Below are 14892 nucleotides of genomic sequence, written 5' to 3' on the forward strand. Positions count from 1 at the left end.
AATATCTTTTCCCATTCCGTTCCTTGCCTTTTAGTTTTGTTGGTTGTTTCCTTTGCTGTGCAGAAGCTTTTTATCTTCATAAGGTCCCAGTAATTCACTTTTGCTTTTAATTCCCTTGCCTTTGGGGATGTGTCGAGTAAGAGATTGCTACGGCTGAGGTCAGAGAGGTCTTTTCCTGCTTTCTCCTCTAAGGTTTTGATGGTTTCCTGTCTCACATTTAGGTCCTTTATCCATTTTGAGTTTATTTTTGTAAATGGTGTGAGAAAGTGGTCTAGTTTCAACCTTCTGCATGTTGCTGTCCAGTTCTCCCAGCACCATTTGTTAAAGAGACTGTCTTTTTTCCATTGGATGTTCTTTCCTGCTTTGTCAAAGATGAGTTGGCCATACGTTTGTGGGTCTAGTTCTGGGGTTTCTATTCTATTGCATTGGTCTGTGTGTCTGTTTTTGTGCCAATACCATGCTGTCTTGATGATGACAGCTTTGTAGTAGAGGCTAAAGTCTGGGATTGTGATGCCTCCTGCTTTGGTCTTCTTCAAAATTCCTTTGGCTATTCGGGGCCTTTTGTGGTTCCATATGAATTTTAGGATTGCTTGTTCTAGTTTCGAGAAGAATGCTGGTGCAATTTTGATTGGGATTGCATTGAATGTGTAGATAGCTTTGGGTAGTATTGACATTTTGACAATATTTATTTTTCCAATCCATGAGCAGGGAATGTCTTTCCATTTCTTTAAATCTTCTTCAATTACCTTCCTAAGCTTTCTATAGTTTTCAGCATACAGATCTTTTACATCTTTGGTTAGATTTATTCCTAGGTATTTTATGCTTCTTGGTGCAATTGTGAATGGGATCAGTTTCTTTATTTGTCTTTCTGTGGCTTCATTGTTAGTGTATAAGAATGCAACTGATTTCTGTACATTGATTTTGTATCCTGCAACTTTGCTGAATTCATGTATCAGTTCTAGCAGACTTTTGGTGGAGTCAATCGGATTTTCCATGGATAATATCATGTCATCTGCAAAAAGCGAAAGCTTGACTTCATCTTTGCCAATTTTGATGCCTTTGATTTCCTTTTGTTGTCTGATTGCTGATGCTAGAACTTCCAGCACTATGTTAAACAACAGCGGTGAGAGTGGGCATCCCTGTCGTGTTCCTGATCTCAGGGAAAAAGCTCTCAGTTTTTCCCCGTTGAGGATGATGTTAGCTGTGGGCTTTTCATAAATGGCTTTTATGATCTTTAAGTATATTCCTTCTATCCCGACTTTCTCGAGGGTTTTTTTTTTTGTTTTTTTTTTTTTCAACGTTTTATTTATTTTTGGGACAGAGAGAGACAGAGCATGAACGGGGGAGGGGCAGAGAGAGAGGGAGACACAGAATCGGAAACAGGCTCCAGGCTCTGAGCCATCAGCCCAGAGCCTGACACGGGGCTCAAACTCCCAGACCGCGAGATCGTGACCTGGCTGAAGTCGGACGCTTAACCGACTGCGCCACCCAGGCGCCCCTCTCAAGGGTTTTTATTAAGAAAGGGTGCTGGATTTTGTCAAAGGCCTTTTCTGCATCGATTGACAGGATCATATGGTTCTTCTCTTTTTTTTTGTTAATGTGATGTATCACGTTGATTGATTTGCGAATGTTGAACCAGCCCTGCATCCCAGGAATGAATCCCACTTGATCATGGTGAATAATTCTTTTTATATGCTGTTGAATTCGATTTGCTAGTATCTTATTGAGAATTTTGGCATCCATATTCATCAGGGATATTGGCCTGTAGTTCTCTTTTTTTACTGGGTCTCTGTCTGGTTTAGGAATCAAAGTAATACTGGCTTCATAGAATGAGTCTGGAAGTTTTCCTTCCCTTTCTATTTCTTGGAATAGCTTGAGAAGGATAGGTATTATCTCTGCTTTAAACGTCTGGTAGAACTCCCCTGGGAAGCCATCTGGTCCTGGACTCTTATTTGTTGGGAGATTTTTGATAACCGATTCAATTTCTTCGCTGGTTATGGGTCTGTTCAAGCTTTCTATTTCCTCCTGATTGAGTTTTGGAAGAGTGTGGGTGTTTAGGAATTTGTCCATTTCTTCCAGGTTGTCCAATTTGTTGGCATATAATTTTGCATAGTATTCCCTGATAATTGATTGTATCTCTGAGGGATTGGTTGTAATAATTCCATTTTCATTCATGATTTTATCTATTTGGGTCATCTCCCTTTTCTTTTTGAGAAGCCTGGCTAGAGGTTTGTCAATTTTATTTATTTTTTCAAAAAACCAACACTTGGTTTCGTTGATCTGCTCTACAGTTTTTTTAGATTCTATATTGTTTATTTCTGCTCTGATCTTTATTATTTCTTTTTTTTTTTTTAATTTTTTTTTTCAACACTTATTTATTTTTGGGACAGAGAGAGACAGAGCATGAGCGGGGAAGGGGCAGAGAGAGAGGGAGACACAGAATCGGAAACAGGCTCCAGGCTCTGAGCCATCAGCCCAGAGCCTGACGCGGGGCTCGAACTCACAGAGCGCGAGATCGTGACCTGGCTGAAGTCGGACGCCCAACCGACTGCGCCACCCAGGCGCCCCGATCTTTATTATTTCTCTTCTTCTGCTGGGTTTAGGCTGCCTTTGCTGTTCTGCTTCTATTTCCTTTAGGTGTGCTGTTAGATTTTGTATTTGGGATTTTTCTTGTTTCTTGAGATAGGCCTGGATTGCAATGTATTTTCCTCTCAGGACTTCCTTTGCTGCGTCCCAAAGTGTTTGGATTGTTGTATTTTCATTTTCGTTTGTTTCCATATATTTTTTGATTTCTTCTCTAATTGCCTGGTTGACCCACTCATTCGTTAGTAGGGTGTTCTTTAACCTCCATGCTTTTGGAGGTTTTCCAGACTTTTTCCTGTGGTTGATTTCAAGCTTCATAGCATTGTGGTCTGAAAGTATGCATGGTATAATTTCAATTCTTGTAAACTTATGAAGGGCTGTTTGTGACCCAGTATATGATCTATCTTGGAGAATGTTCCATGTGCACTCGAGAAGAAAGTATATTCTGTTGCTTTGGGATGCAGAGTTCTAAATAGATCTGTCAAGTCCATCTGATCCAATGTCTCATTCAGGGCCCTTGTTTCTTTATTGACCGTGTGTCTACATGATCTATCCATTTCTGTAAGTGGGGTGTTAAAGTCCCCAGCAATTACCACATTCTTATCAATAAGGTTGCTTCTGTTTATGAGTAATTGTTTTATATATTTGGGGGCTCCGGTATTCGGCGCATAGACATTTATAATTGTTAGCTCTTCCTGATGGATAGACCCTGTAACTATTATATAATGTCCTTCTTCATCTCTTGTTACAGCCTTTAATTTAAAGTCTAGTTTGTCTGATATAAGTATGGCTACTCCAGCTTTCTTTTGGCTTCCAGTAGCATGATAAATAGTTCTCCATCCCCTCACTCTGAATCCAAAGGTGTCCTCAGGTCTAAAATGAGTCTCTTGTAGACAGAAAATAGATGGGTCTTGTTTTTTTATCCATTCTGATACCCTATGTCTTTTGGTTGGCGCATTTAATCCATTTACATTCAGTGTTATTATAGAAAGATACGGGTTTAGAGTCATTGTGATGTCTGTATGTTTTATGCTTGTAGTGATGTCTCTGGTACTTTGTCTCACAGGGTCCTCCTTAGGATCTCTTGTAGGGCTGGTTTAGTGGTGACAAATTCCTTCAGTTTTTGTTTGTTTGGGAAGACCTTTATCTCTCCTTCTATTCTAAATGACAGACTTGCTGGATAAAGGATTCTCGGCTGCATATTTTTTCTGTTTAGCACACTGAAGATATCGTGCCAATTCTTTCTGGCCTGCCAAGTTTCAAAAGAGAGATCAGTCGAGTCTTATAGGTCTCCCTTTATATGTGAGGGCATGTTTACCCCTTGCTGCTTTCAGAATTTTCTCTTTATCCTTGTATTTTGCCAGTTTCACTATGATATGTCGTGCAGAAGATCGATTCAAGTTACGTCTGAAGGGAGTTCTCTGTGCCTCTTGGATTTCAATGCCTTTTTCCTTCCCCAGTTCAGGGAAGTTCTCAGCTATTATTTCTTCAAGTACCCCTTCAGCACCTTTCCCTCTCTCTTCCTCCTCTGGGATACCAATTATGCGTATATTATTTCTTTTTAGTGTATCACTTAGTTCTCTAATTTTCCCCTCATACTCCTGGATTTTTTTATCTCTCTTTTTCTCAGCTTCCTCTTTTTCCATAACTTTATCTTCTAGTTCACCTATTCTCTCCTCTGCCTCTTCCATCCGAGCTGTCGTTGTTTCCATTTTGTTTTGCATTTCATTTAAAGCGCTTTTCAGCTCCTCGTGACTGTTCCTTAGTCCCTTGATCTCTGTAGCAAGAGATTCTCTGCTGTCCTGTATACTGTTTTCAAGCCCAGCGATTAATTTTATGACTATTATTCTAAATTCACTTTCTGTTATATTATTTAAATCCTTTTTGATCAGCTCATTAGCTGTTGTTATTTCCTGGAGATTCTTCTGAGGGGAATTCTTCCGCTTGGTCATTTTGGATAGTCCCTGGTGTGGTGAGGACCTGCAGGGCACTTCCCCTGTGCTGTGGTGTATAACTGGAGTTGGTGGGCGGGGCCGCAGTCAGTCCTGATGTCTGCCCCCAGCCCAGTGCTGGGGCCACAGTCAGACTGGTGTGTGCCTTCTCTTCCCCTCTCCTAGGGGCGGGATTCACTGTGGGGTGGCGTGGCCCGTCTGGGCTACTTGCACACTGCCAGGCTTGTGATGCTGGGGATCTGGCGTATTAGCTGGGGTGGGAAGGCAAGGTGCACGGCGGTAGGGGGGACAGGCTTAGCTCGCTTCTTCTTAGGTGATCCACTTCAGGAGGGGCCCTGTGGCAGCTGAAGGGAGTCAGATCCGCTGCAGGAGGTTTGGCTCCGCAGAAGCACAGAGTTGGGTGTTTGCGCGGAGCGAGCAATTTCCCTGGCCGGAACCGGTTCCCTTCGGGATTTTGGCTGGGGGATGGGCGGGGGAGATGGCGCTGGCGAGCGCCTTTGTTCCCCACCAAACTGAGCTCTGTCGTCCGGGGGCTCCGCAGCTCACCCTCCCTTTGTCCTCCAGCCTTCCCGCTTTCCGAGCAGAGCTGTTAACTTATGACCTCCCAGACGCTAAGTCGCGCTTGCTGTCGGAACACAGTCCGTCAGGCCCCTCCGCTTTTGCAAGCCGGACTCGGGGGCTCTGCTTGGCTGGCGAGCCGCCCCTCCACCCCGGCTCCCTCCCGCCAGTCCGTGGAGCGCGCACTGCCTCGCCGCCCTTCCTACCCTCTTCCGCGGGCCTCTCGTCTGCACTTGGGTCTGGTGACTCCGTTCTGCTAATCCTCTGGCGGTTTTCTGGGTTATTTAGGCAGGTGTAGGTGGAATCTAACTAACTGGAATTTAAATAAAAACTATTAAAAAATAAAAACAAAACAAAACAAAGAAGTATTTCATTTCCAAAAGGTCAACTATGGCCTTATCAGCTATGTCTCTTAATGCAAACATCAACAATGAACTACATAACCAGGTCAGAGGCTATGTGGCTCTGTTTCTGCAAATGTGAAGGAAGAAATCATCAACAATGTTATAAAAGCTGTATTATAACTTGGTCAAGTATTATAACAAGTTCAACGAAGGCTTCAAAATGGTGTTTAACTTACAAAACAGTCTATCAATAAATATTCTGGATAAATATGAGGTCGCTCAGTATTTTATCACTATCATTTACTGAACACTCAAACACGTACCACATGTTTTATAATAATTATCTCTGATCCTCAACATTTTTTTTTCAAGCTGAGCAGTAGATACCCAGTTTCCATCATGTTATTCTTTATTGTCCTTTGCATATCAGAAATATTAATTCTAATTCTTTTTTGAAAAGTAAAAAGCTAAGTTTCCAAACTGTTGAGTTGTTTATCTTGCCCAAGGTACCCAACTGGCACAGGCAACAATGGAACCCAGGTCTGCCATATTCTGAATCCTGAGCACTTTCTAGTTCATTGCTTTGCCTCTCATCAACAGTATTCACAGCAAGGATTGCAGATACCTCATTCACAAACCACTTTCCTTGGAGAGATGGTATAGAGTCTCAGAACTAAAAGATAACAATAATCTGTAAATGGTAACATCAACATACTAATAAAAAAATCAGCATGTAACAGTCAGAGTCTGGCCATTAATTAGCATGTTAAAGCTCTTAGCAACAGTATCAATTCTTTTAAAAATAGTGCTCATCCATGGTAGTCAAGATAGCACATGGGAAGGTGAATGAACCAAATACAGAACCAGGTTCACTTGTCTACCAGTACTGTTGAACAAAGAGGATGTCCTCATTCAGACAGGACCTGAGCATACAGTTCATTTACTTGGTCTATGGTCGTGGCAGAACACACACAGGAACATCTAGTTCCTTTGTTCTGACTCTATTCTTGCCAAGCCACTTTCTCATTATAATTTAGTGTCCTCTGTATCTAGCCCACAGACCAAACAGAACATTTGACCTACCAACTGTATTCTTCATTCTAAATTAATAAACTTGTGTCCTAGATTTAGGCTTTTGAATTAGTGCAAGTTAGTCTCCCCAACATGTCTAACCATCTCTGCACACAGACAAAAGATGAGAGCCAGACACTGAACCAAGGCAACCCAGCCATTAAACTGTTCCTCAGAGGCCCCAAGCCAGGGTGTGTCCTTAAATGACACTATTAAGTATCCATTGAGCCTTAGTAGTTTAATTTGAAGAACCTTAAACAGGGTCCATTTAAGAAATTGTTCTAAAATGATTAAAACAAAAGATGAGAGGGAAATTCTTAAATCATCTATATAAATGTTTCTTATATACCACTGATGAATACAAATCCCTGCTCTACCCCTTTGGGCAAGTTACTGAATGTATCTAAACCTCAGTTCTACCATCTGAAAACTAATCATCTCTATCACATAGAACTATTGCAAAGACTAAATAAATTATTCAAATTAAGTACCTATCCAGGTACTTATACAGTGCACAATTAACATTAATTTTGAAAAATGGAAAGTGTATGATGTCATTATTAATAATTTAAAATATACTAAAGTTCCTCAATGACAAATTCCCCAATTGTTGGGCTTTTAGAAACTTAACGGTCATACTTAGGAAGAAACCACATAAAACTAAGAGTTAATTCCAATTAATAACTGTGGAAGGAATGTGGCAAGTAGAAAATCACCATTAGAATACCACAGTAATACTTATTACAGGCAAGATATACACCAATTGTTGCCAAAACAATTGGACAAAGTTTAAGGAGAAACAGATACTTGCATAGTCTCAAAGTATCTCCTCCCAAGGTATGTATTAATCTACAAAGGGAAATTTATTAATTTTACAGTACAGAAAATCTATTAGAAACCACCTTAACCAAATGATCAGGTTATCATTACCAGTAATCCACACCAACATCATCTGCTATGATGCACTGAGAAGGTTGTATCACCTCTCTGGTATTCTTCTCAAAATTCATAACCTAAATCTAATAATGAGAAAACATGACAAACCCCAATGAAGAGACATTCTATAAAAAAAACTGAGCCATACTCTAAAAGTTCAAGATCAGGGGCACCTGGGTGGCTCAGCAGGTTAAGCAACTGACTCTTAACTTCAGCTCAGGTCATGATCTCACAATTAGTTCAAGCCCCGTGTTGGGCTCTGTGCTCACATTGTGAAGCCTGCTTCAGATCCTCTATCTCCCTCTTTCTGGCCCTCTCTCTCTCTCTCAAAAATAAATAAACATTAAAAAATTTTTTAAGTTTAAGATCATAAAAAACATGACTGAAGAACTGTCACAGACTGGAAGAGACTAAGAGGATGTAGCAACTAAATGCAATGTGGGACCCTAAATCGATCACCACATTGATAAAGCACATCAGTGGGAAAACTGGCAAAATCCAAATAAATTCTGTACTTCAGTCAATAGTACTATACTAATTTTAATTTCTTAAGTTTTGATCAATTTTCTCTGGTTAAGATATTAACATAAGGGGAAAGTGAGTGAAGGGCATACAGGAACTTTCTATGCTATCTTTCAAATTCTTCAGTTAGTAGCAAATTATCTCAAAAAGTTAAAAAAAGAAAACTAAGTAGTAAAGGAATGGTATCCCTGTTGCCCGATACTCCCAACTCTACCATTTCCTTCAAACAAACCTATATTTAACAAACCTTTGATCTTTTCACTAATTCCAATTTCCAAGCTTTCTTCTTACTGAGTATACATTCCGTCTACTGTAAGTTTTATGAAAATAGGGCCTGTGTCTGCTTTTTCTCCCCAGTATGACCCTAGCACTTAGCACAGTTCTGATACATTGTAGAACTGAATATTTGTTGAATGAATGAACAAATGAATGAATGGCAGCTGTGTGTATTGTATTCATTTCTTATTTTGGTTTTAATAAATTGCCACAAATTTAGTGGTTTAAAACAACACAAATTTACTACCTTCCACTTACGGAGATCAGATGTCCAAAATGAGTCTCACTGGACTGAAATCAAGGTAATTGGCAAGGTTGTGTTCCTTCTGCATGCTCTAAGGAAGAATGTTTCCTTGTCTTTTCTAGCTTTTAAAGGTTGCCCACATTCCTTGGTTCATTGCCCACTGCCATCAATCGCCTCACTCCAACCTCTGCTTCCATTGTCAGAGCTCCTTTGGACTATGACAATCCTTCCCCTCTAAGGATCTTTGTGATTACCTTTGGCCCACCCAGATAATGTAGGATAATCTACCCACCACAAAATCTTTAATTGCATCTATAAATAATTTGCAATTTAAGGTAAAATATTCATAAATTCCAGGGATTAGGACATGGACATCTTTGTAGTGCAATTATTCAGACTACTAGATGTATCAGTTTATTTTATCAATCAAACAGATAGTTAGCTCAAAACTAACTCTGAACTAACTGGGAAAATAAATGTTATTTCCCAAACCAAGTCTGTCTCCTTCTACTCTCACACTTCGTCATTTTATGAAAATACCTGCCTTTGGTTTATACTTGATAAAGTTACATGACTAGTTTTTAAACAAAAAGACAAGCACATATATATTTAAGCAACAAGCTTTATCCTTCCTCCCTTCAATGTAATCTTCTTTATCCATGAGAATATTACACTTTGAGAGCTAGGTCAGAAGAGAGTGGGGGAATCAAACTGAGTAACACTATTTTGGGTATGTTATATATGTAATGGAGCATTTTTGTGTGTGGCTCAAACAGAATCTGGAAACATTTCCAAGAGAGCCAAAACAAAATATTTTGAGAGCAAAAGTATCCCAGAGTGAATACTTTGGGACTACAATATTTATTCAAAAATAGAAATTATAGCATTTATTTTTTTATTCTTTATTTTTTTGGAAGTTCAGCTGTTTTCATATTATTATCTAATTCTAATTTTACAATTAAATGTAGGGCTGGTATTGAAAAATACACTTTTCCCCAAAGTGATTTTAGATGATAAATGAAAATAAAATGGAAACAAGTTTCCCCACAATTTTGATGGGTGTAGAAATATGGATTTTTAAACTGCTACTTCCATTGCACTGCTCTGAATACATTCACTACTATAATGAAAGAGCATTAGAATGCTCACTCAACAGGTCAGCTTGCTACAGTCAACTGTGTCTTTTTTTAAAAATCTATCTTAAACCAATTTGACAACAAATTTCATATTTAAAAAAATCTTTCTTTTCAGTGCCATTTTTGGTTCAGCTCAGAGACTATAGGTAGACTTGTTAGTGCTCTATTTGTTAGATGCTACTTAAAAGAGGCCCATTAGGAGATAGAGAGTATAATGCTAAGTGAAATAACTCCGAGAAAGACAAATACTATATGATTTCACTCATAGTGTCAGATTTAAGAAAACAAAACAAACAAGCAAAGAGAAAAAAAGAAGAGAGTGGTGAGAGGAAAATCAAGAAACAGACACTAACTATACAAAACAAACTGATGGTTATTACCAGATGGGAGGTGGGTAGGAGGATGAGTTAAATAGATGAGAGGGATTTAGGAGTGCACTTGTCCTGATGAGCACTGGATGATGTATGGAATTATATACCTGAAACTAACATAACACTGTATGTTAACCATATTGGGATTAAAATTTAAAATTTTTTTAGGTTAAAATAGAAAAGGAGGCCCATTTAATTACCCTGAGAAGCACACAGTCACATATGTGACCCTACAGTGAAGCTTATTACAAGAACAGTCAAATACATTTTAGAAAGTCAAATAAAAAAATGTCCCTCCATTTGGAAAATAGCCCCATTATGTGCAAACTCAGTTCCATCAATAAAACAAATGACAAATACACTAGTGGACGTGTTTTTCCAAATTATAGTAAAGCAAAAGCTGGTTATGTTTCCATGTGTAAAAGGGGAGTGCTGTTGATTCTCAAGTTGTTAGAAGAGGAAAATACTACAAATTCTTGTGACTGACTCCTTCTAAGAGTAACTAAACAGGCCTTTCAGTAACATCTGACCAGGTCTTTCAACATCACGAACTAAAATAAACAGTCTTCCCAACAGCACTTATGACTGATAGCCTCACTCACAGTAAATTACCAATTTATCAGAATTTACCAAGTTCTTTACAAAGAACAATAGGTCAGCCTTTCCACTGATGTATAAATCAAGTTACCAAAACCATAAACTATGACAAACTGTTAAAATGCAGATGTTTATGGCCAAATCCTAAATCTGACTTATGTCTTCAAAGGGTTTGTTTATTTTTAACATCCTCAAAGTCAAATATCAGCAGTAAAATCTTATCTTTTCTGGTTCTTTGCACTGCCATAAGGTCAATGTATTCTAAACAAATGGATTTGGTGCTTTTAGCAACTGTTACATAAGGCTCAAATATCCACAGTGGGGGGAAATGCCATCAAGAGAAAAAGGTATAAAAAGACTTTGTTAAGCTGTGATTTTCAAATCAAACATGCAAAAAATTAAACAAACAAAAAAAGAACTGCCTAATTTCAGGGAAGAAGATTTAAGCAACAGGTGGTATGAATGCAATAAAATATAAATATTTTAATGATGTTAGCAAAAAATACATATCAAATTGATAACAAAAGTATGGAAATACTTTATATACTACACACACACATATATATAAACAAAGGTTGGAAAAGAATTTGGAATACTTTAAACAGTTAAACTATTCAATGGGGTGTTTTTCTACAAAATTGTTTAATTATAATATAAAGAAAACTGGAAAAAAATGAGAAATTCTACATTAAAAACTGCATAGTACTCATAAGTTAGTTTTTCTTAATTCCAAATAAGCAGAAAATGAAGTGATGTCTAAAAACTGTACCAATTAAGTCCACTAATTCTGACATTCCTTTCAGAATACAAAATTGCAATTGTTCTTGGTGTAAATTAAAATGTATTTTAGGGGCGCTTGGGTAGCTCAGTTGGTTAATCATCTGACATTGTTTGGCTCAGGTCATGATCTTGCAGTTTGTGGGTTCTAGCCCCGCGTTGGGCTCTCTGCTATCAACACAGAGCCTGCTTTAGATCCTCTGTCCCTGCCTCTCTCTGCCCCTCCCCCAACTCACATACACATGTGCACACATGCTTTCTCTCTCTCTCTCTCTCTCCTCAAAAATAATCATTAAAAAATGTATTTTATATATTTACATTTGCTCCACAGGAGAGATTCCCAAATCTGGCTATGTATTCCAATCAACTGGGGAACTTTCAAAAAATAAGTCTCACAGGCCCATCTCTTAGAGATTCTGATTTGGAAAGTCTGCAGCAAATATCAGGAATCAGTATGTATGATACAATACAAAGCTCAAGTTGGTGTATTAAAGGAATTCCTCCTCTGATTCAGCTAGCTCTTGGACTGGTCCCTTATTTCAGTGCTTTTCAAACACTACTATACATACCAATCACCTTGCAGATGCCACTAAGAAGCAGATTCTGATTCAGTAGGTCTGAGACCTAGGAACCTGCAGTTCGAACAAACTCCCAGATGATGTCCACGCTGCTGCTCCAGGGACCACGTTTTGAGTAGTAAGACCTTATGGACTCTCTTAGTCTTTCCACAGGTGAATGATAGAAGGCACTCCCCTAAGCAGTCCCTGTCACTAGAGTATTTTAAGTTTTACCTAAACATCCTTTAACATATAGCTAGAGTATACAATTTGCAAAATACTTAACATATCTTTACTATGTATTCTACTAACAAGTGAATGGAAATTATTTCCTCCATTTACAGAGTATCACTCAAAGATCAATGTTACCAATGTCACAATGCAGAAATGAAATTAAAATGTACATATTTTCATTATATATACAAGTATGTTGATCACAACTGTGGTTATAATAGTGAAAAACTGGAAAAAATTCTAGAGGTCCAACAACAGATGACTGATTAAATAACTTATAAAGGGTGACACTATTAAAAATAATGATGTATGGGGCACCTGGGTGGCTCAGTCAGTTGAGCGTCCGACTCTTGATTTAGGCTCAGGTCATGATCTCATGGTTCGTGGGTTCAAGTCCCGCATCAGGCTCCACGCTGACAGCACTGGAACACGCTTGGGATTCTCTCTTTGTCCCTCTCTCTCTGCCCCTCCCCCCATGCATGCGCATTCTTTCTCTGACAAATAAAACTTTTTAAAAAATAATGATGTAAACTCACAATTGCTGGTAATGAAAAGATGTTCATCATAAGTAAAAAGAAAAGGTTTTGTAAAACCTTAAAGATCCTACTGTTTGGGGAAAAATAGTCATATATTATACATTTTTGCAAAAAATAAAAAAAAAGAGTCCAGAAATATCTATACTAAAATGTGTAAAGCATCCTCAAAATACTGAAATTTCAGGTGATTTTGATATTTATTTTCTCATATTACTTAATATTTCCACTGTGTCACAGACCTTATAAAATTCTGAAAGGGGTACAAGGGGGTGAGAAGAAAGCCAAGCAAACCCACACATGCACCCACCTTTGAAGAACTACTAGAATGGCTTGACTGCTAGGTAACTTACACCCTAGAGTCAAGGGACTTCCTACATTCAAAACACTTTGTAAGCTTGTTAAAATTGAAGTCTTGCATCCCATCCCAGACTTACTGAATCTGAATCTCTGACACCATGCTCTGGAATCTGCATATGAAGCAAACACTAATTCTGACAGACAGTAAAGTTAGGAAATGGTAACCTACAGCAAATTCAGAATGGGTGAGATCACAACACATATGTACACATCCACATGCACAGAAACCACTGGAACTTAAAAAACAAAAACCTGTACTTAGCAACTTGCTTTATTCAATCTTAATTTTAAGCATCTCATGTGAACACTGACATTTCCCATGGGCTGACTGAGGTCACAAAGGTTTTCCTTATATTTGAACTACATCTCTCTGAAACTATTCTTACTATAATCCCTTCTAGCACTTCATTAGTTAAAAGTACCTCAGAAACATTTATTATGGAACCAAATATCTAGGTAATTCGACTATTCTGTTGTTCTCATTTCTCCTTTCTAAACACATTCCAGTTGACTAACCTCAGTAGGTTCTGGTTATTATTCCTTCCAGAGATCCTCTTTGAGGTAAATTTAAAGGTATTGAGCAAGTTTATATTAATAGAAGCCCTCAAAGAATCAAGCATAACATTGTTCTGAAAAACACCATATGAACCCCTAAAAATTTGTTGAAATAAAAAGAGAAAAGGTAGGAATTGCATTAAATATATCCCTGACATATCACACTCCTAAATATTTAGTATAACAATCAACTAACTTATAAGGCATACATTTACTAAAAGTTTTCAAAATGAGACCTCAAGAGTTTGGGGGAAATTTCCCAAGGTTAATAAATTAAGAACATTTTCCCAAAGAAGGCATTGATAGGCTTTTCCCCCCTTTAAAACAGAAGGGAAAACAAGAGAAGGGAAAAGACCAAGAGGAAAAAAGGCTTCCAGGAGCTCCTAAGAGGATCTAGGGAAAGAGCATCATTTCAGGGAGGTGGGGAACAAGCCTTTCAATTTTTTTTAAATCCATGATACATATTAATCCTGGATCATTCAGAAGGCCAGGCCTGCTAAAACTGGAATTTATTAAAACCAAAAAGATTATATACCCACCTGCAGCTCACACCAAGCAACCTCAACCCATGTTTCAGTGTCCAATCCTTTATATACTGTTTTAAATGCTCCTCTTCCCAGCTCAATGTCAAATTTCAGGAACCTGCCACTAGGAGAAGTAGCTACAGCCTTCATTTCTGCTTCTTCTTCCATTTCCTTTTCATTTTTCTCCTTCAAACAATCTTTTGAGGACTCTGAAGTTGCCTTTGAACACTGTTCATATTTAACTTCTTGTCCACCTCCCAGCACATTTGTAGGAAGCTTTTCTACTCTTGGAATATTTGTTGCAGTCTTCATTCTCTCATCTTTGGAGGAAGATTCAGCAACTTTATCATCTTCCATCATCTCAACACTCTTTCGGAAGAACCTCTTCCTTTCTGTAGTTTCCCCAGTAGCAGAGAAAGTACTGTTTTTTTCTTTTAGTCTAGCTTCCACTGTCAAAGTTGCTGCAACCTGAGGAGCTCTGTCTTCCAATGAAACTCCATCAGGTTTCTCAGAATCTTCTGTGCTAGCTGGCTCTCCTGAATCAGTAGCCATTGTAATTGAGGTTAGCACTAAAATTTTTCCTGTTCCACTCTTTAGTCCAGTTACATCTCAGGTATCAGGATTATCAGAAAGGACTTCCACTTATGTGGTCATTATGTTTCCATAGCAACCTGAAGGGGGGGGGAAAGGATATTTTAAAATCACCCCACAAAGGAAATCATTAAGGAGAAAACAAGTCACCTGATTGTTTAATCCCTTTTT

At 38.4% G+C, this 14892-nt stretch overlaps 1 protein-coding gene across 1 annotated transcript in view; it reads right to left on the reverse strand.

The window, feature by feature from the left end:
- WNK3 (WNK lysine deficient protein kinase 3) overlaps positions 1-14682 on the reverse strand; it is a 154448-nt gene extending 139766 nt beyond the window's left edge. Inside the window, exon 1 of the mRNA XM_047093639.1 lies at positions 14146-14682. Coding sequence (XP_046949595.1) covers positions 14146-14682 — 537 coding nt within the window. The remainder of the gene's footprint in view (positions 1-14145) is intronic.
- Between the last annotated feature and the right edge of the window lie 210 nt (positions 14683-14892).

This window comes from Lynx rufus, unplaced genomic scaffold (assembly GCF_022079265.1).
Source record: "Lynx rufus isolate CCGP_SWC_20201006 ecotype Redwood Valley unplaced genomic scaffold, mLynRuf1.p SCAF_35, whole genome shotgun sequence".
Classification (NCBI taxonomy): domain Eukaryota; kingdom Metazoa; phylum Chordata; class Mammalia; order Carnivora; family Felidae; genus Lynx; species Lynx rufus.